The sequence below is a fragment of the Aethalodelphis obliquidens genome, unplaced genomic scaffold (assembly GCF_003676395.1).
Source record: "Aethalodelphis obliquidens isolate GAN/ISIS:26980383/991018 unplaced genomic scaffold, ASM367639v1 scaffold1, whole genome shotgun sequence".
Taxonomy (NCBI): domain Eukaryota; kingdom Metazoa; phylum Chordata; class Mammalia; order Artiodactyla; family Delphinidae; genus Aethalodelphis; species Aethalodelphis obliquidens.
In genome coordinates, this window is record NW_020837945.1 from 95,878,200 (window position 1) to 95,904,633 (window position 26,434).

Here is a 26,434-nt window from a genome sequence, read left to right on the forward strand (position 1 = left end):
TTTCCCTTGGAATCCTATTTCTCTGTTATGGCTGAAATATTTTAGATCTCTGTTGTGATACTTATCAGATTTTAAAACTCTTTTTTGTTGTTTCCTAAATAATTTATGTTCCTTAGAAATTATCTTTGTCTTTTTATTCATGCTGCTGGTTTTTCTCTTATAAGAAAAAGAAGTTTTCCCTTAAAATGCTTGGTTTTCTGCTTATATTTAAGAGTAAATGATTATATAAATTAATCAACATGGGTTTCTTCCACTGCTTTGAAGATAGGTTGTTCCTTAGCAGACCTCTTTCCTTAGTGGAAAGGCCGATTAAGATTCCTGTATTTGCATGTGGGAATAGCAGTGGTGATGACAGTGGTAAGGATATATCTTTGGCAGGTTTAGAATTGAAGGTGTGCAGGTTAGAAGCTGGCCATTAGACTGGTGAGCCAGCAGTTTCGGAATAAGGAGGGTTTTACTTCAAGGTACCAGTACCCACTCTAGAAGCCTAGCTTTTCCGTGGCAGTTTTTAGACTTTTAAAGAGAAGTGTCCTTTCTTTCTAGGTCTCGATACCCCTTCTGTATGGGAGAGGGGTGGGGTTGTGACTGGTGAGACTGTTTTCTAGACAGACCTGTAGATAATCCTTCAATTTTTAGCCCCACTTCTTACTTCTGCTTTCATACCTCTAAATTCTGAGTCTAACTAAATCCACTCTGGTCTGTTTCTTCCTGTATTCTGGACTACAGAGAGCTTCCTTCTCTCTGTTTTCTCCTTCAGTATGATCTCATCTTTAAGTCTTACAGAAATACAGATGGTACCCTTATCTCTCTCGCTTTGCTGTATGTGTGTTTTCTTTTTGTTTAATGTTGTTCTTTTAATCCCCCAAGTTTTTTTGGAAAAAACATTTAAACCCACAGAAAAATGGAAAGAGTAAGCATTGACCCTTGTGTACCCTTCATGTAGCTATCCATAACAGTTGTTAAGTTCCTCTCTATTCACACGGTTTTTCTGACCTATGTGCCCCATATTTGGATTCCCTCAGTAGTCTCCAAAATACCTTTTCCCAGGATTTAATTAAGGGTCACACATGCATGTGGATGCCCGATTTTCCTTTAATATAAAAAGATCTGGGCCTCCCTGGTGGTACAGTGGTTGAGAGTCCGCCTGCCGATGCAGGGGACACGGGTTCGTGACCCGGTCCGGGAGGATCCCACATGCCATGGAGCGGCTGGGCCCGTGAGCCATGGCCGCTGAGCCTGCGCCTCCGGACCCTGTGCTCTGCAACGGGAGAGGTCACAACAGTGAGAGGCCCGCTTACGGGGGGGGGGGGAAGAAAATCTCCTCCCCCACCTTTTTTTTTTAAAGAGCTCAGGTCACTTATCTTACGGAATGTCCCACAGTCTAAATTTGTATGTTTGTTACCCCCAGTCTTTTTTTTTTGTTTTTTAAACATCTTTATTGGAGTATAATTGCTTTTTTTCCCCCCAGTCTTTTTTGTTATTGTAGTAACTGCTATTTCAGTGGGTTTTAGTAGGAGGGAGAAGCAAATGGGTGTGCTCAGACCATTATCTTCAGTGTTTATTGTTTTATAAACATGATTTTTAATGGCTACATAATATTCTACCTTTTTAAAAAAAACCTAATTTCCTCTTGCTGGCAGTTTTAGTTTTTCCCTTTTTTTGCTATTATAAGTAAACCTGCATTGAATGTTATGTATCTTTATATCTAGTAATTCTCTTTAAAAAAAATTTCCTAAGAGTATACTCTTAGGAATATTAGGAATATTAGTATATTAGGTCAATGAGATTGTTTTTAGATCAAGAGCCTTATAAATGATCAGTTTTCTCTAAAAATGTCTAAATCAGATCAACTACATATCAAATGGATTCATTATGAATTTAGCTGGGGGAAAATTACTTGCTTAAAACCAAGGTACTTATCCTCTATTATTAATATTAGGAGGTATTTTAAGTTTTAAAACTCATTGTTTTCAAGGATTGTTAGAAACCTATTTCAAAGCTTAATAGCAGTTTAAAATAACACTGTAGCCTGCGTATTTGTCCGGTCATGAGCAGTTTTACTGCATTCTTATAAAATATTCCCATAGTACAGGTAAAGTAAAAAAGTGTCATCACCTTCAGCCTCCTTTCCCCTTCAGTCCTTCTGTCTTCTCAGTTTGCTGGATATCCCGTCAGATCTTCACCTATGCATTAAGGACATATATAGTATAAAGAAATGTGTGCCTATGTGTTTAGTACACAGTTTTTTTTAATACACTGTAAACACATGTAGGTATTCTGCATTTTGTTTTTACACTTAACAGTGTGTCTTCAGAGCTTTCTGTCTCACTCGCTTGAGCTACTGTGCACAGCATGGCTGCAGTTTGTCTTATATAATATCTTTGTTGCTGGACAGTTATTTCCAATATTTTAATTGTTTCTGCATTGCAACTTTTCTTTTTAGGGTGTCAAAATCTGAACACAATTGGGAGGTTGTGAAGTTGTTTTTTGTTTGTTTTGCTGTTGTTTTTACAGCTTGTATTGCAGAAAGTAGAAATAATGATTTTCTGTAATAAATAGGTAGGCATTTTATTTCATTTCATTGTTAAAAATATGTGGTCTCTTAAAAAGGATATCCTTCATGGGTAGATATTATTATTTGAAATTTCTATATAATATTTAACACTTCTAGATATTTGAATTGCATAAATTCCCACTGAATAATGAGGCAAGAAAATTTATATGCTGCTTTAATGTGATAAAAACAAAACAATATACGGAAGTAAATATAAAAAAAGGAAAATATCATTTCCTCTCTGATTCTAAAGTTAATACCTACATAGAAATGACAAAAACTTTGGAAAAGAAAATATAAATCATTCCCAAGTTTTACCCCTAGTAGGCATTATTCACCTTTAGCATTTTGGTGACTGCTCTTCCACGTGTGTGTGTGTATGTGTATATTTCTATACCAAATCTAATCAGATACAAATTTATGAGTATGCATTATTGTGTGTGTATACAGTGCAGGCATCTTTCTCTCAACATGTTTTTCACATGTGTGGAATGTATATATACATACATGCAGATATTTGTATGTAATTGTATATGTGGATTATGTTCTACATGTTATTCTACAGTTTTTTCACTCAGCAGTGGGTCATAAAGATATTTTCATGCCATTGAATACAGATATAATCAGCCTTTTAATGTCTGTGTACCATGTCTCTCTGTAGATATACCTGATTGATTCTGATCAGTTACATGGCAGCAGTGGGTCTCAAATGGGCTTTGGTTCTAGGGAGTACTCTGGGCCAGAGGCCCTGTGTAGCCTCCTAGTGGGGGCACTAAGGAGTGGTTGAGGGTTAAATGGCTTTTCTTGGCAGATGTGGTTTTCTTTGGTGGCTCTTAGTGTCAGTAAGGAGAGAGCTTCCAACAATAGGGCTAAAGGAGTAAGTTCCTTTATGGAGTGTGGGGCTTGAGGTGTGAGACGACAGGATTGGCCGAGGCTTTAAAATGAAAGGGAATTACGCATGTTGAGATGGGATTGACAGAGAAGATAATGGAAACAGTTGAGGGCATCTGGTTCAGGTCAGCAGAGCAAAGGAGAAAATAGAGGAGAGACATATCAGTTGTGGAAAGGAAGGGACTTCTTGCAGAGTTGGCTACTGATGGCCTTGCCCTCGTGGGTTTGGCATTCATTAGTAGACGCAGTCTAGAATGGCACTTGCCATTTGGAACTTAAAAATAAACATGATGTTTGTTCTTTGATCTCACAACTTAGACGAAGTGAAATGCAGGTGGCTAGGAGGCTACTATTTAGTTTTCTTACTTCCTTTTTAAGAAAAAAAAAGCATTCTATTTGTAATTTTTGTTCTACTTCCTTATTCCTTACAGAGCACTCTCAGGCACTTGGCTATCAGCCAGTCAGTTTTTTAAAAAACTTGTATGTTTTTGTTTAAAGAGTGTGTGGTCTATCCTTTACTAGAGTATCGTTCTTTCTTTCTTCCCCCCTTTATTTTTAAGAATCACTGACTGGAAAAACTGCCAAGGCATTATTACTGTAGAGTGACCCAAATTAACAAGCTCTCACAGTATAGGAAAGCACCCTGCATGCCAATATATGAGTCAGAAAACCTGGTCCAATTTTACCCTGCTAAGTGATTTAACCTTTGGAGCAAGGCTTTATCCAAGATACCCGTTTGTGGAGTGGTGTAGAAAAAGAATATGTTTGGGGGGTGCTTATTAATAATTTATCGTATAGCACATCAAAAGTAGAGTTGAACTAGTATCACCACACGATCTGCATTTTTGCTCTGCTTTGTTAGGGGCTAGACCAGAATTGTTTTCTCTTCTCGCTGTTGTACACACACACACACGCTCAGTCTTTGTGATAGGCTTATATACTACATTTAAAGTATGAAGTATGCCTTAAAATAACATGGCATTCATTAAGTTAATAAACGTATTGAATGAAGGCACTCTCATAGATATTGGTTATATGAAGATAAATAACACATGGTCCCCACCCTTAAAGAAATTATTGTTTAGACGAGTGAGACAGAAGTTTATGCTAGAAGAATATGGAAATTATGGAAGATAACAGGCAAAAGAGGAGTAGTCAGTTCTACTACGGGGTTGGGATGCCTGAAAAAGCTTAGCAGGTGATTTTTGAGAGAGAGTTGTACACTACATAGAGGGGGAAGAGGTGGGGTATGGGGGTAGGTGATGCTCAGTTCAGTCCAGAGTTGTTACCAGAGCCGTAGAGGCCTGAGACATGATGACACTGCAAATAGCTTCATATGGCTAATATGAAGGGTATGTATGGAGGAGTGGAAGGAGATGACACTGCAGAGGTAGTTAGGGGAGTTTGAATGTTATCTAGAAGATTTTTAAATGGCTAATTAATATTTATTAATTAAAATTAGGGAAAGATTGTCTGGCAAGTCAGAGGAGACAATATTCCAAGCAGAGAGATCAGTTTACAGCTGTTAAAGCAATGTAGATGGAAGTGCTATGGGCTTAGAATCTCAAACTATGTGATTCAAAATTAAAATGAAATTGAGGAAGATAAAGGTGTAGAAACAGTAAGACATGTGACTGATTTTGTGTGTGAGTTATATGAGAGGGAGGAGTTAGGATGATTTCCAGATTAGTCTGTCTTGGGGGATTTTTAGAAGATGCCAGTGGCCATTTGAGGAGAAGCTGGTTTAAGAAGGAATGATAGGGCTTCCCTGGTGGTGCAGTGGTTAAGAATCCGCCTGCCAATGCAGGGGACATGGGTTTGAGCCCTGGTCCGGGAAGATCCCACATGCCGTGGAGCAACTAAGCCCGTGCACCACAACTGCTGAGCCTGCGCTCTAGAGCCTGCGTGCCACAACGACTGAGCCCACGCGCCACAACCAATGAAGCCCACGTGCCTAGCCCATGCTCCGCAACAAGAGAAGCCACTGCATTGAGAAGCCGGTGCACTGCAACGAAGAGTAGCCCCCACTTGCTGCAACTAGAGAAAGCCTGTGTGCAGCAATGAAGACCCAACGCACCCAAATACAGATTTAAGTATTTTATTAAAATTAAGAAATACTTAAAAGATACAGATAAATATAATTAGTTAACCAACTTGTGTACCCACTATGCAGTTCATTTAACTTTTTATTTTTAAATAGTTATCAACTCAGGAAGTTATGAAAACGGTATAGAGAGGTCCTTCTGTATAGCCTTCACTCAGCCTCCTCCAGTCACTTGTTCAGTTTAACAAATGTCCTGGACTGGTACAAATGCTAATGTTTTGGGATATATTATGGAACTGTGCAGGTAGTGTGAATATGGATTCTGTACCCCTATGTGGTGCAAACCTGGAGTTTTGATTCTCATAAGAGCCTCTCTCCTTCCACCTGGGGCAGGGCAGATAGCAACCTTTCTTGCTGCTTCTCAGGACGCATAGGTGGAGCTTTTCTAGCTCCTTTTCACATATTGAGGAGCCCTTTTGAGGATCTTGGCTCAAAACAGGTTTTACTTCTAGGTCCCCCCTGAAATAGGCTCAAAATCAGGTCTTCTATCTCTGTGGGCCAATATCTCCCTAGATTGCCTTGGTGTCAGCTGGAGCTTACATCTTTGAGTTTCTTCCTTTCCGGCACCTGAGAATTCCCCCTCCCTTCCCCTTTTTTGAGTTCAGTTATATATTTTTATAATTTTTCATGTTGATCTTGCATTTCAGTGAGTGCATTTGGGCACGTGGATGTATTAGTTCAATCTGCCTTGTTCCTTGAATCAGAAGTCTAATAAACTATTTCTTATTTCTTAATTTTATTCTCTACATTGTCCATAAAAAGGATTTGAGGTTGCATTATGTTATTCTCGTTAAAAATATTATTTATTTTTAAAATGGATAATACATGCATGCATGTATGCATGTGGTAGTCTACATGTGTCCCTTTGTCCTGTTCCCACCCAGTTTGCCTTCACAGGTACAACCAGTTACCAGTCTCTTATATATCCTAGAGATAGACCATGCACTAGTTTATTCTTTAACAGCAGCTTTAGTGTTTATAATTTAATCTTGTAACCAATATTCAGGAGTTTTCCGTCTGTTTGACCAATAACAATTCTATTTTCTTCTTTTCTGAGAGCTTTTGAAGGAGAATTTTATACTAGTTATATGTTACGTGTATGTTTATGTACATGTGCATGGATTATCTGTGTTTTAACTTTTGTTCATTTCAGAAATCCCTCGAAATGTGACAGAAAATGACAAAATAATGTAGACTGTTGATTCAAATGTTTTAAGTCACTACATGGAATATTAAAATAATGGAACAATAGCCCTAATTTTTGGGAGATAGTAGAAATGATATTTTAAGATGTTGGAATCTTATGAAACACAATGAGGATATCCTTAAAAATTGTCCTAATTACTAACCAGTACATGCTATTGTTTGCATATGCGCAAATAATCGCCTATAGAAATGATGGGTCTGTCAAAGATGAAGCCCTCTCTTAGGTTCCTCGGCCACGATATATACCATTGATTGCCTAACTGCAGCTTGGTGAAATTCAGTGACATGGAAGCAAGAAATGGAAGCCTATGACCTGATATGTTTTCTTCCTTAGATCAACCTCTCTACTTCTCCTACACCTGCACAGTTAATAAGCCGTTCCCAGGCTTCCAGTTCTACCAGTGGCAGTATTACCCAACAGACTATGTTACTAGGGAGTACCTCCCCTACCCTAACGGCAAGCCAAGCTCAAATGTATCTCCGAGCTCAAATGGTAAGATATGAGCTACCAGATTTTTTCAGTGTTTAAAGACTTGAGAGAGATCAAAATGTTTCTTGATTTGATGCAATAGGAGGCATTTTTAATATTTAAGAAATGTTTAACAAAATTTTTGTGTATGTGCCTATTTCTTATACATTTATGTCATGAAAAATTCTACCTTTAATTGGTAGGCCTTCTTGGTGTATCAAATAGTAATTAGCAGCATTAGGGAGCTAACAGATTCTGTAACATAGGAGTGATTAATTTTTAATATCAAATTTCTTTGATTTCAAACCCTTTTTCATATTTTAACATCTCTGAAACTGAGATGCATTTTATAATTGATGGCATCTTACGGTTGTAGTTGGTGCTTGTAGTGATACATAAAATCACCGTATATCTTTGACATCTTAGATTTGATGAAATTGTTAGAAACATAAAAAACTTGGTTGTTAACTATAAATTAGAATTTATATTGTGGGATCTTCTGAAATCTGGATTGGAGTTCGTGATAATTTACCAGATGAGTCTTAGCTTTGGTTATTCCCGTCTTAAAATCTGCAAGGTGATTTGTGTTCCTGTGCTCACTTTGATCTTTTGTTAATACAGGAATGTTAATTTGGCTATTGTGTTATCTACTGATTTCCTAATTTACTTGTTGAGCCTTCTTTAAGGAATGTAAAAATTGGTTGACATTTACTTTATTTGATGTCTTTACAGGTAGCTAGAGAAGAACTTTGTCCCTGATATGTATTTATTTATATTCTTTTTTATCCAGTGAACTGAATATATATCTGGATCCCCAGTTCTACACTAAAATTGCAAAGAAGGTTTCCATCATATTTCTAACAGGAAACAATGATATGACCCTCTTTTTATTTACAGACTATTCAATAGACATTACCATATTTCTGGGTTTTTTCCCCATGAGATCTTATTTAATCAGTAATATACTTCAGAATTAGGGAGAACCATTTGAAATGGTTGCTACTGGACCGTTTTTGACTTCTAAAACTGTCAGTTTCATATGGTTCACGCTAGATAGAACATCTTTTTAGGTATAGTGCTTTTAGCTGTTTGTACTGGAAATTACTTTCTTGTGAAAGTTATACTTGTTATTTAATTCACTTAAATTTAGTATGTAAAGAACTGAAGTTTAAATGATCCTTTAATTGGTAATTTTAATTTAAACAGAAATGGCTTTTGAGGAACTGTATAACTTGATGCAATTTTGAGATAGAGTATTCACAGGTTCTTTGAAACAACTGTCATAATTTACTAAATTGGATTGGATAATCTCTGAGTGGATTGTATTGCCTTTTTTAATTAATGGCATTCTGTTTCAGTATTGAAAAAAAAAGTATTTGAAAAGAGATGGTGATAATTAAATAAATCAAGTATGTCTTTCCTTTCTTTTTCTTTTTTTTTTGATGTGAAGTTTTTTTTTGCAGGCTGCTTTGTTGTTGACTTTTAACATGTTGTGGCATTTACATTTAGAATGAATATTTCTTTACAAATAGTTTTAAAATCAAGAGCAACCTAGGTTTGTACTACACAGATCCTGTGTAGCTGAGTGAAATATTGTAACGTAGCATGTGGCATAGTTATCCTTTGGGGTAAAGAGGACTGAAAAGACTTTTTGGTGTTTCTTTTCATGTTTCTCACTGAAATTTAGTTTGCATTCAAGAGCAGTGACTATGGTTGCCTATTCTAACTTCCATTTTAGGAATCCTGCCACAATAGTTTTGAGCTGGGAAAAGTTTAAGTATAATAGCTTATTTGGGGAAAAATTTGGTATGAGGATTTCATATTGCCAAAATACATTTTTGAGCACTGATTTATTTTCTACTCATCAGAATCATGAGCTGTTTCAAAAATGTTTCTGGTTTTTTTTTTTCCTTTTGAGTTCTCTATTATCAAAAAGTTCTCCTTGTCATGTAAGACCTTTTGCTTAGGAGACAATCCTAAACTGCATTGTCTTTCTGTCACAAATTTCAGTCTCTCTTGCCTGCTATACATTGTGTGTGGGACATGTTCTTTTGTCTTAGGGTATTTTTTTGGTTTTTCTGTCTGTACAGCTGATTTTCACACCCGCTACCACTGTGGCTGCTGTACAGTCTGACATTCCTGTTGTCTCGTCGTCATCGTCATCTTCCTGTCAGTCTGCAGCTACTCAGGTGAGCTTGTCTAGCTTCATAATGTGGTACTTAAGGTCTGGGTCTTCAGGCTAAAGGTAAACATACATTTGTGTTTAAGTTACTGATAGTTTCAGTGCTCTTTGTCACACATTTCAGATCAACATTTAATCCAGTGAGAACTTCAAGAAAATTTTTTGGTTTTATAGAAATTATAATGCCATTAAACAGGGATATTTAGGTTATTTGACATTAGTGAAAGTTAATACGTTTTGCTGTGACATTGTATGTTTAGTTTTATTGTAAAGCAGATTTATTATGTGAGATGTATTCTTTAGATTCCTTTGTAAGCAGTTAGGTAATAACCTTGTCACGATGGCTTTTAAATTTAAAAATGAGCTGGGTAAACTTTAAACTTAAAAAATTGAGCAGAATGTTACTCAGTTTTTTGTTTATACTTTGTTTGGTACTATGGAAAAAATGAACTTTAATTTTCTCCTTACACCATTCACAAAAATAAACCAGAAGTAATGTAGACCTAAAGACAAAAGACAAAACTATAAAACCTCTAGAAGAAAACATAGGGGATATCTCTACAACTCCAGGGTAGGCAAAGCTTTCTCAGATAGGACACAAAAAGCATTAACTGTAAAAGAAAAGAATGATAAATTGGACTTTATCAAAATTTAAAAACTGTTCTTCAAAAGGCATTGCTACAAAAACAAAGAGGCAAAGCCACAGACTGAGGGAAAGTGTTCACAATACATATATCTGACAAAGGACTTGTATTCAGAATATATAAAGTGGGTTTACAACTCAGTAATAAGATCATGAACAGTTCAGTTAAAAATGGGCAGAAATTTGAACACTTCACAGAAGATATGCGAAAGGCCAAGAAGCACATGAAAAAATGCTCGACATGATTAATATTCCTAGAAATATAAATCAAAACCACAGTGAATATCACTACACACTCACTAGAATGTCTGAAATGAAGGAGACTGAAAATGCCACATTTTGGCGAGAATGTGGAGGAACCATACTATCATATGTGGCTGGTGAAAGTGTAAAAGAGTACAACCACTTTGAAAAAGTTTTCTTATAAAGTTAAACATATGCTTAACATGTTACCCAGCAATTCCACTTCTAGATGTTTACCCTGAGAGATTTGAAAACATATATCCACATGAAGATGTTTAAATGAATGTTCGTAGCAGCTCTATTCAGAATAGCCCCAAACTGGAAGTAACCACTGTCTTTTAACTGGTGAATGGATAAACGTATTGTGGAATATTACTCAGAAATAAAAAGGAAGAAACTACTGGTACATCTCAGAAACATTATAATTAGTAAATGATGCCAGACATCACAGAGTGCAATACTCTGCGACTCTATTTATATGAAATTTCTGAACAGGCAGAACTAATCTATAGTGAAAAAATGGATTTGTGCTACCTGAGGCAGAAGGTGGGGGCGATTGACTGGGAAGGGGTATGAGTGATGGAAATGTTCTATATCTTGATTGGGGTGGTGGTAACATGGTATATACATAACGTCAAAACTTATTGAACTGGTTCATTCATTTTATTGTAGGTAAGTCACACCTCAGTAAAGTTAATAAAAATGAATGAAATTGAGTACATTTTAAATTAAAACAGTTGAGTAGACTTTTATATTGTATGATACCATTTTGATATTTTTCCATAGATAATGTTTTGGATTGCATATGGCAGAAATTGGTATATCTCAAGGTCATCCTTGGCTTCGAATTTTTAATTTAATAATCTCAGTCATCTGGTAAAAAGTAAAAAATGAGATAGCAATAATATTCTTTGGTATTTTTCATAGAATCTCTATTTTATTTAATAACAAAGTCCAATTTTCATATATCAGCATATAAAGATGGTGATCATTTAAACTCCGGTTTCTCATAATGTGCTCTGTGACCCTCTATAGTTCCTTAACTTATTTGGACTTCAGTTTCCATATTTACAAAATGAGACTTTTGTTAACTTTAAGGTTTTTTCAGCTCTAAACTTTAAATGTCTCTTTGTGGAATGAATTTGTTGAAGATATTATCTTCCTGTTTGTTTTGTTTTGGTTTGGTTTGGTTTGGTTTTATAAAACCTGTCAACTTCCAGAATGATAAAGTGGCATGGAGCTAGGCGTGTGGTTGCCATTGAAATTACATGCATGAAGTCCTGCATGGGCTTAAGTTCAACTCCCACTGCAGTCATTTATTAGTTGTATGACTTGAGATAAGTTACCAAACATCTCTAATAGTCATACATACTTGCAGGGTAAGTTGAAGAGTGAGTAATATATGTTTAGTGTCTAGAATATTGTAGGTACTCATTAGTACTTTTTCTGCAAAGGGGAGAATAGGAAGACCTGGGTTTATATTCTGACTTCAGCAACAGTTGCTTTGTCACTTGCCAGTTGATTGATTTTGGGTAGGTCATAGTATAGCATGGTGTTTATAAGTTTGGACTCTGGAGCCAGATTCTCTGGATTCAAATACATGTTCTACCACCTTCTCATTGTATGTCCTTAAATCTCAGTTTCAACAATATAAAATAAAATAAATGTATTGCTTCGTAGGGTTGTAATGAGGATTAAACAGAACAGTGTCTGTTACCTAGTGAGCACTCACTAAATGTTAGCTGTTATTACTTATGCTAAGCCTCAGTTTCTTCACTGTGAACTGGAAGTAATAGCTCAGAGTTGTTATAAGGAATAAATGAGACAGTAATCATAAATAAAGCACTCAGCATAGTGCCTGGCACATAAGATATCACATGCTACTAATTACTGTTTTTGTTATGCACTGTCTAAAGATGAGTCATGAATTTGGTTCTTAGCTTTCATGTAGCTAGTAGTGAAGAGAGAAGCTCAACCATTTAAAGGATTTGCAGTTTCCAAGGTAAAATAAACCAGTTATTAGGAAAATACAACTAACAAACTCTCTAGAGCACAGTCTGTTTTGTGGGTTCTCATAGTCAAAGTAATTTGTAGAATTAGCTCTTTGGGGTCCAGTTTGATGTGTATAGGTATGTGGCTTTCTAATAATCTGACTCAATTCAAGGATAGACTGAGGAACTAGAGGGATGGATTGACCTTTAGGAACTTCTCTACTAATGTTTTTCTTTGCTGTGCTTTAGAAGTGGCAGTGAATGAGGCTGACAGTGGTAGGTGATGCTAATATTTTGAATATTCCAGTGGTAACTTTCCTCAAGTTCAGGGCTGTTAGTTTTGAAAAATTTGTGCTCTACTTTGTTAATTTTTAAACATATATTTGCAGTTTTTAAAACATTTAATTTGTTTGTAATTGAGAAATACCAAATTTGAAGTTTTATTTTAGTACTCTTTAACTGACAAAAGTCAGTATAACAGTTAATTTTTCCTCAGTATTAAAATTTATAGCATACTGTAAAAAAATGAGAAATTTGGAATATCTTACCATTTTAAATGCTCCATCTCTTCTCCTTATCATGAAAAAAAAATGCGACTTTCAGAAAGATATCATAAGACTAAAAGTATGTTATAGAAAAGTAAGAAATCTTACCAAGGCTCTCTGGGCAATTCTGTAAGAATTGAGGAGAAAACAGCCTTTTAAATTTAAAAGCTAGAAACAGTTCTACTGCTGGCAGTGTGACATGAACTCTTAATTTCCTTATGTACAAAGAAGAGATCCTATGATAATTCACACATTATTTGTTAGATCCAAATTAAAAAACTGAAGTGAGGGTATTTGGATAATCCACTATAAAAATGTAAGGTGTGAAATTAGCAAAGATACTTTGTGGGAAATCTAGACTTTTTCAAAAGTCAGAAAGTTTCCCCAAACTGATCACAGGAAAAGTTCAGATGAAATTAAAGTTGGGCATTAGATGCCATGATATTCTTTATCTTAGAAAGGGTGGGTTCTTTTTAAAAGTGAAGCTCTGTCAAGGAAATCTGAATATGTGATCTATTAACAGCTCAGTTAGCTCTGTATATGCTTTAGGAGTATAGTTTACATGTTTGAAATTTATTGTAAATATTTAAGCCAAGATGACCATAGATAGTAAAGCCATATACTAAAATTTATCTATTCATATAAATAACATATGGTATATAATACGCACATGCATACGTTTTCTTTCAGAATTCCAGAAAACGAAAGGAAAATTAGAAGAAAAATATATTATTCTATAGAAATGGACTGCTACAGCTTAAGGGTTCACTGTGTCAGATCTTCATTTACTTTGAATATGCTTTTCCTTTGAAGGAAAGCTTTTGTTTTTCAGGTTATAGTTCAGACCTTGATTACCATCATTCTGTGGTCCACCTTATACATTATTTATGGCAGATGTTAAATTTCTTGCTGTTTTTCCCTTGCTTCCTGAGAGATTTTAATATTCCTCTGCTAGACATTTGTTGAGATTTCTTTTGGTAAAACATGAACAGATTTTAATGTTAGCTTAAGAAAACCATAAATAAAACAAGATACTTAACAACAACAAGAGCAACAAAATCCATGCAATACATTTTTCAGAATCAGATATAGGAGAATACCTCAGACTTGTGTAGTTTCTGTTATGTCTGCAGCCGGAATTGCGGGGAGTACAAAAATGAATGTCAGAGATGAGAGCCTGCCAGTCAGAGTCTCAGTATTTCACAGACACAGACATTAGTAATTCTAAACCAAGCTAGATGTTTGTCATTGGTATAGGCCACTATGATCCAAATTCTATGGGAAAAGCATAGAGGGGAGGAGAAATTATTTCTAACCAGGGACTTCGAGAGGTTTCTTTGGGAGAATGGGTAGGAATTTTAATGGTCTTGAGCACTGTGTTGGGCTTCAAGAGACAGCGTTGAGGAAAGAGGAATTTGAGCAAGGGCTCTAAATGAAGACAGTGCAAGGTATGTTTGGAGAAGGGTGAGCAGAACAGTTTGGCTAGAGTATGAGGATTGTGAAATAAATAGTGGAAAAAGGGACTCAAAGCAGTTTGGGCCCAGACTGTGGAGGGCTTTGAGTGGCAAGCTGAGAAATCTGGATTTTAGCATATTTTATCTTTGCATTAAATTTCAGTAATACAGCAGTAATTAGTCCATTTACAATGCTGTGAAATATTTGACAAAAATCAGAGAAGTTGCTCCATATGATCTCACTTAGAAAATTCTTTCAGTAGCTTAGAATAGAACTGATTAAAACTTCAGCTGCCCTGAAGTAAACATTTATTCAGCATCTGCTGTTGGCTGAACACTGCATTGGTACTTGGAAAGAGAAGGTATAGAGCATCAGTTAATGATACAGCTGTAGAGACAGAACAGACATGAAACTGAAGAACATCCATAAAGCAGCAATATATTTGTTACTTTAGAATCTCTCTTACTTCAGTTTCCCTCCCAGGGTCAGTGCTAGCATAAATGTTTTAGGTGCATTCATTTCTGAGGCAAAAGGTTAGGAAGCTATTGGAGAGGCATTTTTGCCTTGCTGTTTGAAAATGTTATAGACCTCAGGTGAGAGTAATTGGGATAATCCTTGCCACCATCCAGACTGGCAGTGTGTTTAGCATAGCCCCGATATAGATAGGAGTCATCATGTAAACCATTTCAAGGCCATGCACGATGTCTTTAGTTCATGGGATCTAGTTCTCAAAGGCAAATGAGTGTTTCATAACCACCACAACAAAATCTCACTAACTCTTTAAAGTTAGTTAATAGGAAATGCTTTTCATAATTATCACAATGGGGTAGGTGATTTCATGAATTTGTCTTCTTACTTAGAAGATTAATGTTCCCTTATAATCTCTATAGACCTATTAACTTGCTTTTTTTGTTATCTTTCTGATCTTTATTAAGATAGCAATATTATATCCACACTATCCTAATTGTGCGTAGTAATTTCTCACAAGTTTATGAGGGACTTGTAGCCTTAAAATGTTTCACAATCCTGTCATGGAGAACTCAGTGAAGTAGAAGGAATTGCTCATTCTTCCCTCCACACCCTGGGCTCTCCCACCTCTGCAGCTTTGCTCAAGTTTTCCTTTTTGCCTGGAATGCTCTTCCTCGTTCTCCTTCCTTTTGACTGTCTCTGACCTGGTAACTTTAAAATGCAGTATGTTGCAGAGTAATTTCCTCATATTGATAGTTCATTTGCAATATATATATGTGTGTGTATATATATATATATTCTATTTTCATTTAGTTCTTAACGATTCTTTTCCTTAATGTCTTTTTAAAAAAATTGCCACTTAATGTTTAAGATATGATTACTTAGAATAATAGCTCCCCTTTCCTTCAGGGTTAATTAGTTGTTTCAAGTGCTTGTAGCTTTATGCATAATATAAAAAGCATAATATAAATGTGTTGTCATTGTTGTTATAATGGTAGTGATTACCACATCAATTAATACCATCTGTTTCATCCTTATTTTTTGTTATGTGGTTCTTAGGTTCAGAATTTAACATTACGCAGCCAGAAGTTGGGTGTATTATCTAGCTCACAAAATGGTCCGCCAAAAAGTACTAGTCAAACTCAGTCATTGACAATTTGTCATAACAAAACAACAGTGACCAGTTCTAAAATCAGCCAACGAGATCCTTCTCCAGAAAGTAATAAGAAAGGAGAAAGTCCAAGTCTGGAATCACGAAGCACAGCTGTCACCCGGACATCAAGTATTCACCAGTTAATAGCACCAGGTGGGATAAAGCTTTTGTTGAAAACAGTTGCATTATTCATTTTCTTAGCAGGCAGAGCAAAACAAAAGATGTCCATTACTTGAACGAGAATACTTTTAAAACATTTTAAAATGTGAATTTTATAAGTTAACAAAAGAACAGTAGTGTAGCTTGAAAAAAGAGAAATCAAAAGAGCCCAACAGCTAAAACAAATTATAATAATAAAATAGATTTTTTGGATCAGTTGACATTTGATTAACATCTTCATCATGTGCTGGTCTGCTGTTATGTCGATAAAACCTTTTAGCTTTAAAATAATTTGCCTGTGGTTTGTTTAATGTGCTTTAGTGGAACAAAATTAAAAGCTTTTTAAAAAAAGCAAGTATGTATTTTTCTTTAACATTGTCATTAGTGGAAGGAATTTATCAGTTTCCAAAAATAAGGATTATGCATAATTATTTTCCTCACCATGTTGCTATTTTTCCATCTTTGATTTCATCTCTGAGAGGCAAATGTCCGGGAATCAACTAAGTCGTTTTCATTTTCATCAGCCTTTGAATCCCATGTGTGCTCCCTCTGCCATCTACAGATAATGTTGCTTCATGGTTCTCATGCTGGAAATTCTGGGGCCGTGCAGACTGAGTTTCCTTACCGTGTCTTCTGTTCATCTCAGAATTTCTCAGTGTTGAGCTTTCTTCACTTCTAATAGGATAAGGAATTATCTGCTTTCTTCTTTAAAGTTAGCACTATTTCCTTGTGTCATTGATTGCATCTTTTTTACTGACTCCTGACCTTCTTTCATAGTTATTATAGCATCTTTTGTCTCCCTCATGCTGGATCCTTTCTTTTGCTTCTTAAGCATACTTAGATCTCTCCTATTCTTAATATATCTACATATGGTTTTTGTTTGTTTGTTTGTTTTGTTTTTGTTTTTTTTGGTACGCGGGCCTCTCACTGTCGTGACCTCTCCCATTGCGGAGCACAGGCTCCGGACGCGCAGGCTCAGCGGCCATGGCTCATGGGCCCAGCCGCTCTGCGGCATGTGGGATCCTCCCAGACCGGGGTATGAACCCGTGTCCCCTGCATCGGCAGGTGGACGCTCAACCACTGCGCCACCAGGGAAGCCCTCTACATATGTTTTTATACCAGTTTAACTATTGTTTATTGAAAGTGTGTGTGTGTGTGTGTGTGTGTGTGTTGTGTGTGTGACGCACTGGGCTAGATACCTCACATATGTTACATTAAAAAAAAAAATCTTCCTTTGATCCAGCCTCATCAGGTAAGCATCTTCTTTCTATCCTTTTATAATTATGCATTACTTTTTTTCTTTTTTTCGCATTACTTTTTAAAGATTCATTTTACACTGCTGAAGGTTGCCTTTTCTCTTTTTATGTTTCTTCTGTGCTGATATTGCCAACATTCTCTGTATCACGCAATCTCAAGATCTTGGAATTGTTTGATTCCCCTAGTTAGAAATCTCTCCTTCTGAACTTGTATAGCATTTAAAAAATATTTATTTATTTAATTGTCTGCACTGGGTCTTAGTTGCAGCATGCGGGGATCTTTTAGTTGCAGCATGTGGGATCTTTAGGTGCGGCATGTGAACTCTTGGTTGTGTCATGTGGGATCTAGTTCCCTGACCAGGGATCGAACCTGGGCCCCCTGCATTGGGAGTGCGGAGTCTTAACTGGACCACCAGGGAAGTCCCTTGTATAGCATTTTTATATTTCTTTGTGGTACTTTTTCTTTTATAGTTATTTATATACTTATTGATCTTAGCTTTTCTACTAGACAGTAAGTAAGCTCTTTGAGGGTAGTGTCAGGTACTTTACATTTATTAAGTCTTTTAATCCTTTTTCAGATTAACCTTTTCATTCTTTTATCTTGACAGCACCAAGTTATGCCTTATATGTACTTATATCTATAATAGGTGGACAATAGTAAATATTTGTTGGATTAATAGTTGATTTTTTTTTTCCATTTGGATTTTGGAAGTTATAGCACAGTTTTTTCCATTTGTACTAACTAGGTATCACTGGTTAGAATTCTTCAATCTGAATCTTAGATAAGTGAAGGGTTTGTTAGAATGTATAAATAATAAATCCACTCATAGTATGGTTAGATGTGAATTCTTTTTTATAAACATCTGTGTGCAAGGTCCTGCTATCTATATGGCATGATAACAGGATTTTTGTACTGTATTGTCCAGAGTATTCTTAGCCTCAAACCAGCCTCTGGCCACTGTTTTTCTTTGTTTTGTTTTCTGTTTGGCTGCGCTCCATGGCTTGTGGGATTTTAGTTACCCAACCAGAGGTTGAACCCATGCCCTCGGCAGTGAAAGCGCAGAGTCCTAACCATTGGAACGCCAGGGAATTCCCTGGCCAGTGTTGATGGAAGGAGTTAGTGTGGAGAGGCAGTGACCCACTGTGCTTGGAATGACTGCTCAGGGGACAATTTATATTGATTTATATAGTTTTGATAGATTATAATGGAGGGTAGGTTAATATCCTTTCAAAGAGAAAGGTAGGAACTCTTTCAGGGTTAGTTCAAGCAAAGAGATCTGCTTTTGGATTTTCATTCCCCCTGAACTCACAATATCTGGTTCTAAGTTAACACTTATTCTTCCCCTTTTCATTGATAGTGTGATAATATCTTTCTAGTTGCCTTCCTCTGATGGCCAATATTTTATGTAAGTATGGAGGAGACCAGTAAGCTAAAACCATCTAAGAGTAAGAGGGCCTTACACCATCCTGAGACTTCAGGACAATTGCAATTCCAGATTTAGAGCTTATGTGTATTAACCAAACTCCAGTTTTCTGTGGTGTTACTTTTTAGAAATAAAACCAAATGGAACACCCTAAGCCACATAAACCTTTGCAGCTTCCAAACTTAAAAATTCAATTTTAACTTAAAAATGCAGTTATTCAAAGCAATTTGTATCTTCTGGCAAGGCAGCAGTTATAATTTTTCTACTCTTTTAGTTTTTCTGCTCTTGTTGGTATGGAGTTAATCTGAAGCTAAGATTTTTTTTTTTTTTTTTTTTGAGGTTCTTGAATTGGTAATTTGTCCTTTTCTTCAATTAGAAAAATGCTTGCTCCTGCAGGTCACTTTCAAGTATTAAAAAATCTGCTTGTATTCTAACATACTATAGTCTAGTAATTATTATAATAGACATATAACAGGCATGGTTATTATTTCCTTACATGTATTTCTAGGGTGCTAACATCATTTAGTTTTCTTCATCATTTCTTCTTGAGGGTGGAATTCCCACTTGATATTTATTAATCCTATTTTTAATATATAAAATAAAGGCAAACTTTAACCAAATGTCTGGAAATTATCATGAACTATATTAGAGCTCAGTCTTTAGAGCTTTTATGAAATAAGTTAGAAAAAATATGCATCTTTTTTTGCAGACATTAATCCAGTATGTAGTGAAAAGACTAATTAGTCTGCTTAGGCTATCATAAAAAAATACCATGGCCTAGATAGCTTAAACCAGGGGTTCCCAACCCCCAGTCCACGGACCAGTAGCAGTCCTCGACCTGTTAGAAATCAGGCCACACAGCAGGAGGTGAGCGGCAGGCGAGTGAGTAGTGAAGCTTCATCTCCCGCTCCCCATTCCTCATTGCTCACATTACGGCCTGAACCACCATATCTGCCCCCCTCCCCGTCCCTGGAAAAATTGTCTTCCATGAAAGTGGTCCCTGGTGCCAGAATGGTTGGGTACCACTGGCTTAAGCAACAGAAATTTATCTTCTCACAGTTCTGGAGGCTGGGAAGCTCAAGATCAAGAACTGGCAGTGTTTGGTTTTTGGTGAGCGCTCTCTTTCAGGCTTGCAGATGGCTGCCTTCTAGTGTGTCCTCATACAGTCTTTCATCTGAGTGCAAGAAGAGAGGATATCGAGTTCTCTTCTGTCTCATCCTGTTGGGTCAGGGCCTCACCCTTTTGACCTCATTTAACCATAATTACTTCCTTAGAGGCCCCCTTACCAAACACAGTCACATTAAGGGTTAGGGCTTCAACATGAATTTTGGGGGACACATACATTCAGACCATAAGAGGAACCTAGACTCAGCTAAGACTGTGGATTCTTTTATACCCAGCGCTGCCTCTTAATAGCCAGGTGATTTTAGGCAAGTCACTTCACTACTGAAAGTTTCTTCACTTGAAATATACTGGATTAGTATAGTACCCTATGTACTTCATGGGGTTGTAGTAACTACTGAATGAAGTAATATATTTAATAATTTACAATAATATATTTAATTATTTGCAATAATAAAAGGTTCTGCTGCATATGTGAGAGATGATGCCAATCATTAATTCTCCAGTTATAAGGCCACCCTGACAATACTAAAGTGTTTATTAAAATCAGAGAAATTAACACACGTCATGATTCTCCAGAACACTAGGACTTTTCTTATATGGAAGTATTGTTTAAGATATCCTCAGTTATTCTGTAGTATATGTGCTTGTCAGTTGGACTTAATGGGCTAATATAAAATATATAGACTCATTTTGATTTCTAATCAAAGAAAAATTTTTATTTAGGTGAAAGGATAACTATTACTGTATTGAATTACCAGCTCTAGAAGGCAAAGATTGCTTACTTGCTAGAGCAAAGAAAGACTTTTTATTCCCATGAATATAATCTCCATTGTACTTCAAGAATATGGTAAATTTTAATTATAACTTAAAAATTGAATTAAAGTGGGCCTTTGCTAAACCTCTATTTCCTTATCTGTAAAAGGGTACCTACTCAACAGGCATTTTGTGAGTACAAAGGAGAGAGATGTGAAAGCATCTTAAGCCCCTTGGTGGAAAGGTGCTCTATAAAAGTCCAAGATTTTTTTGAATACTCTATAATAGAGAGTCTTTATCAACACATTTATAAAGTGCTGACATAAAATTTTCAGTCTTAGTTTGAAATGCTAGTCTAGTTATATGAAAATTACTTTGTTAGATGAAATTTTAGATCTAATTTCCATTTTGTTTTTAACAATTCGTGGGTATTTGTTGAACCTTCTAAATGCTTCTTTCTTGAGATGTTAATCAGATGTTAATTTCCTTAAAGAATCTCCAGAATTTCAAATAATAATGAACCAAATACAGAAAGGTTGAAAAAAATTTGTTAGAATTTTTTATAAGGTCTTTGTCACAAATAATGGTTGAATGTAAAAATAGATAAAAGGCATTACAGTCTGAGATTAAGAAAAAAGTTTTGCCTGTCTTTAGGTATATTTTAAATGTGATAATGTTACATGGTATTAATATTAAGTAATCTTCAGTTTATCTTCTGGTGAACCCAGTTTCCATTCTTATTTAGATAGAGAGGATTTCACCAGCATCTCTCTCTGTGTGAACATATGCACCAGTCAGTATGCAGAGGAGGCATAATGATGTGGAAACTATTTTCTACTTGATTTTGCTAATTCTTACATATATATTTCCTGTTATGAGTGGCTCCCTTGTGGAGAAAACTGGTATTATCACTTATAGATTACTGTAGGTTTCTTTTAGTGTATGTGGGAGAGAGAAGTAAAACAAGATCATTTGTCTAGACAGCATGGCTGATTGCGTCATTTTTTCTGCAAGCAAAACTATTGGTCTCCTGGATTTGGAATGGCCCCTGAAATTTCATTTCTTAGTTACTGTGATTATTTAACCATGCTGTAGGATTCACACGTGTGTTTTGCTTAAGTGAATTAACTTTTTATACAAAATATTTTCCTGGGTCAAATAGTACCAACTATTCATCTCGGTTCAAATTGGGGAACTTATTTGGGAAGCTTTATAGGTAATTACGTTGACTGTTAGTTGGAAGAATGTTTAGACATGGATTAGAAAGGATGAGACCTTTATTTTATGATTTTGAAGTTATCTTTATTTATATTACACTTGTTCAGTTACACTCCTCTTCTTCCCAGAGAAGGAATTCAAGTGGATAAACTTTGTTAAAAGTTAATGGAAATATTCTGGTGACATATAAAATTTAATAAGAATAAATCATGTAGATTCAGATTTATGAATCAATTGTTTTAGGCAGTTTTCTTTTGGAACTTATCACAGTACAGTTTGTTTTATGAAATTATGTAGTTTTCCAAGGAAAAGTTGTTTGTCATTACATTTTTGAGCCACTCTTGTTGGGAAGACTTGTAATAGATTTCTGATGATTATGACCTTCTGATGCGAAAACGTTCCTCATTTAGATTTATTTTAAAATTTATGTGATTACTTTTGAAATAAATACTAATTGTCATTTTTTTCTCTCACAGCTTCATATCCTCCAATTCAGCCTCATCCTCTAATAAAACATCAGCAGATTCCTCTTCATTCACCACCTCCCAAAGTTTCCCACCATCAGCTGATGCTACAGCAGCAGCAACAGCAAATTCAGCCAATCACACTTCAAAGTCCAACTCAAGACCCACCACCATCCCAGCACTGTTTACCACTCCAAAACCACGGCCTGCCTCCAGCTCCCAGTAGTGCCCAGTCACAGCATTGTTCCCCAATTCAGAGTCATCCCCCTCCTTTACCAGTGTCTCCTAGCCAGTCACAGTCAGCACAGCAGTCTGTAGTGGTGTCTCCTCCACCACCTCATTCACCAAGTCAGTCTCCTACTATAATTATTCATCCACAAGCACTTATTCAGCCACACCCACTTGTGTCATCAGCTCTCCAGCCAGGGTCAAACTTGCAGCAGTCCACTGCTAATCAGGTGCAACCTACAGCACAGCTGAATCTTCCATCCCATCTTCCACTTCCAGCTTCCCCTGTTGTACACATTGGCCCAGTTCAGCAGTCCACCTTGGTGTCCCCAGGTCAGCAGATTGTGTCTCCAGCATCACACCAGCAATATTCAACCCTGCAGTCCTCTCCAATCCCAATTGCAACCCCTCCGCAGATGTCGACATCTCCTCCAGCTCAGATTCCACCACTGCCCTTGCAGTCTATGCAATCTTTACAAGTGCAGCCTGAAATTCTGTCCCAGGGCCAGGTTTTGGTGCAGAATGCTTTGGTGTCAGAAGAGGAGCTTCCAGCTGCAGAAGCTTTGGTCCAGTTGCCATTTCAGACTCTTCCTCCTCCACAGACTGTTGCGGTAAACCTACAAGTACAACCACCAGCATCCGTTGATCCACCAGTGGTAAGCCCTTGGAAGCTCTTTGACTTTCTTGCCGACCTGAAAGTAAAAACAGTTTTCTCCCACGCTATGTTATATCATTAGATCTAAATGCCAATGAATTTAAAAAGCTTGAAATTTCCATCTGTCAGTATCTGACATACATGCTGTATGGGCAAAAAAAAAAAAAAAAAAACTTTTGTTGTAGTATGGTTGCATGCTTGATAATTTGTAATGGTTATTAAAGTCCCTCGTTAATTTTATTACTATTTAAACAAATCCATCTGCTATCTTTACAGAGTTGATTTTTTTTCCCCAAGGGAATGCATTTGAACCAGTGTCATCTGCACAAAGTTTTTTCTCTTAAGGTGATTATCCTTCATAGATCCCTTCTGTTGGCTTGTATGTTCTTAAACGTATGGTTTATCTAGCTAACCTTTTTGGTTGTATGCATTCTGAAGTATTAGGCCTTTATGGGGCTTTTGCTTCAAGGTGGAGGTATGCTTGTATGATGTAATTTTTTGGTAAACTTGTATTTTGTAATTAAAACTTTGTAAAAACCAGTTATTCTAGGAAAGAATCCAACTTTGCAAAAACAACATTAACTGTAGGCCATCTTTCAGAATTATTAAACTGATTTTTAAATTTCTACTAAGGGAGAATATATACTTAAAATATTTCTCATTTAAAAAGCTAAGAAAATCTCAGCGGATGAGTTGAATACTGAGGATGAAAAAATCCACTGGGAGGAGTAAAAGTTTTGAGTAACTGAGATTGTGGTGAAATTTATCAAAATAAACCTCTAGAAATGGTACATACTGCCTACAGAGGAAAATTATCCTGAAAAATGTTTTTCTTTTAAACATTCTATAAAGGACTTTTAAATTTATAAAATAATTTATAATAAAAATTGAAATAAGGTCTCTAAATGTTAGAATGATCAAATTCATAATTAATTTATAACTGAGGAAAACAATATTCTCAAGAGGTTTTATTTTTTTATTTTTACTTTTTTGAATTTTATTTTATTTATTTTTATACAGCAGGTTCTTATTAGTTATCTATTTTATACATATTAGTGTATACATGTCAATCTCAATCTCCCAGTTCATCCCACCACCACCACCACCCCCCAAAGGAGGTTTTATATCAAACCTCACTAAAGAGATTTTATCACTTAAAGGCTAGTAACCATAAACTCAGAAAGGAAAGGGGTTTCAAAGTCTGTTCCTTAATGGGAAACATTTTGGTGCTCAGGATGCAAATTTATAGATTCTTTATTCTTGTCATTCTGACTGATCTTAATAGGCATGAAGAGATTGAATTCCACTTCCTACTCACTTTTATTAAGAACAGAATTTGACAAAGACAACAATGGGCATCTAGAAATAAGTTTGTATTTCAATTATTATGTCTCTATATTTTCTTTTAATGTATTTTTGAAGAGTTTACAATGGATATTATAATATAAAAACACAGGCTTAAAAGTGTACAGTACCTTCAAAGAAATCAAATTTAATTTGAATTTATATTCTCACTTTCTAGTTCAATGAATTGGTTTTTAACAAGAAAAAAAATAAAATTTCTCTATATGCCTTATATTTTTCTAATTATTTTTGTTAGGGCAGACCTTGGAGGAACATGTTTGGGATAGAAATATCAAAAACATAACAACACTTGGATTAAAGTTAAAAATATCTAGGATCTTATTATTTTCTGCCCTCTATTAATTTTGTTTTTTTTTAAATTTATGTTACCTCATTTTTGGAATGGTTTTTTTTCATGAGAAGAATAACTTTCTCTGCTATCACTGGTATGGTCATATTTGCTACAGATGTTTCCATGTTATCGTTCTTATCTTTTACCTTTCTTTGAGTACCATAGCCTATTTATTAAATTGCTGTATTTTTCTGTTATTACCTTTATCAAATCAATTTTTTTAACCATCCCATTTCTTCATGAATTACACATTCGTTCACAATTTCCTGGTTGTTTCAAATATTCAAAGGTAGAGAGATACTTCTAAGAGATGTGAAATTTTCAAAGATAAGTGAATTTTCAAAGTAACATCAGTATGTTTTTTAAAAGATTTTTCATTGACATTTAGGTATGATAAGTAAGATATGGTAAGTGTAGATAATTTAGAACTAATAAATGTTTTCCACAGTTTATTTAGGGAAAGGAGACAGATGGGACTAATGTACTTTATTGAGGTAAGTTTGGCAGCCAGTGTTAGTTTTAGAATAGTCATAGTTATGAACTAAAGAGAAATTGTGATGTACAGTTTCCAAATGATCTTGTGAGCAAAACCTTCACTTCTTTGCTTTATTCAGTCTTTTAGTTGTCGCACTTAGATTTTTTTTATGCTGATGGTGCCAGATGTCTGTGACAGATTTGCTTTTGCCTACTTCTTTTATTCTTTAACTTACTTTGCCTTTACATGGGGGATGTGGAAGAAAGTATGTACAGTTAGGCTTACCTGTAAAGAACGAAAAATATTTTACAGTATTCTTTGTTGGATTATTTCAGAATATGTTATTTGTGTTTGCCTCTTTTAATCCTTTAAAACTCTTTCATTATATTTTAAAAATCAGAATACTATGCATGCTCATGCATGATCTTTGATTCCTTAAAAGGTACTGTAGTAGGTGTTTGAAAAACTTGTGACAGCATTAATATTAAAGAGAGAGTTTCAGCATTTTATGAAAAGATGATCTTTGGAAGAAAAGTAATATCTAATAAAGGAATGCTACATAGATACAGTTGAGCTGGTTGATACAACCATTACTTGCCTAATTACCTCTGAATCAACATCCCCACCACTCTGCCAAATTAAGGTAATCTCTACTACAGCAGGTGCCCCTCACTAGAAGTTTTTTGTTTTTTGTTTTTCCTTTAACCCCCAGGACATTTTTTTGGATGACTTTCCCTGTATTGGACATTATCATCATTTAAAAAAAATTATCATGAACAGATACTAGCAGCTATCATTGTTGCGCTGTACAGTAATGAACGACTGCTTTCACTCCTGAGGATCCAGACATGAGGCAAGGACTCTCTCTTAGTGAAACAGGTTTCCAGATTCAGGGTTGTGAGCAAATAACTTTTAAAAATGTTGCCTACTTAGTAGCTGATTCGAATCACAGCTCTGGATATTATATTTGATATAAAATTATCAGTAACAAAGGGATTTTTTAATTTAAAAAAAAAGAAAGCTATTTTTTTCTTAATAGATTATCTTGAAAAATTAGGGGGGTTTTTTGTTTGTTTT

At 35.6% G+C, this 26,434-nt stretch overlaps 1 protein-coding gene across 10 annotated transcripts in view; it reads left to right on the forward strand.

Moving 5' to 3' along the window:
• Positions 1-26,434, forward strand: part of PHC3 (polyhomeotic homolog 3) — an 85,077-nt gene that overhangs the window by 17,061 nt on the left and 41,582 nt on the right. For 7 of the 10 annotated variants that reach the window (XR_003433823.1, XR_003433813.1, XR_003433810.1 and 4 more), the window contains exons 5-9: positions 7,090-7,248; positions 9,315-9,413; positions 15,811-16,057; positions 22,316-23,187; positions 23,484-23,531. Coding sequence is in view for 6 of the 10 variants with exons in the window: in XM_027112003.1 (XP_026967804.1) it covers positions 7,090-7,248; positions 9,315-9,413; positions 15,811-16,057; positions 22,316-23,187; positions 23,484-23,531 (1,425 nt within the window). In the remaining 4 variants the exon portion in view is untranslated. The remainder of the gene's footprint in view (positions 1-7,089; positions 7,249-9,314; positions 9,414-15,810; positions 16,058-22,315; positions 23,188-23,483; positions 23,532-26,434) is intronic. The other 3 variants (XM_027111980.1, XM_027111993.1, XM_027112013.1) reach the window with 3 other exon arrangements.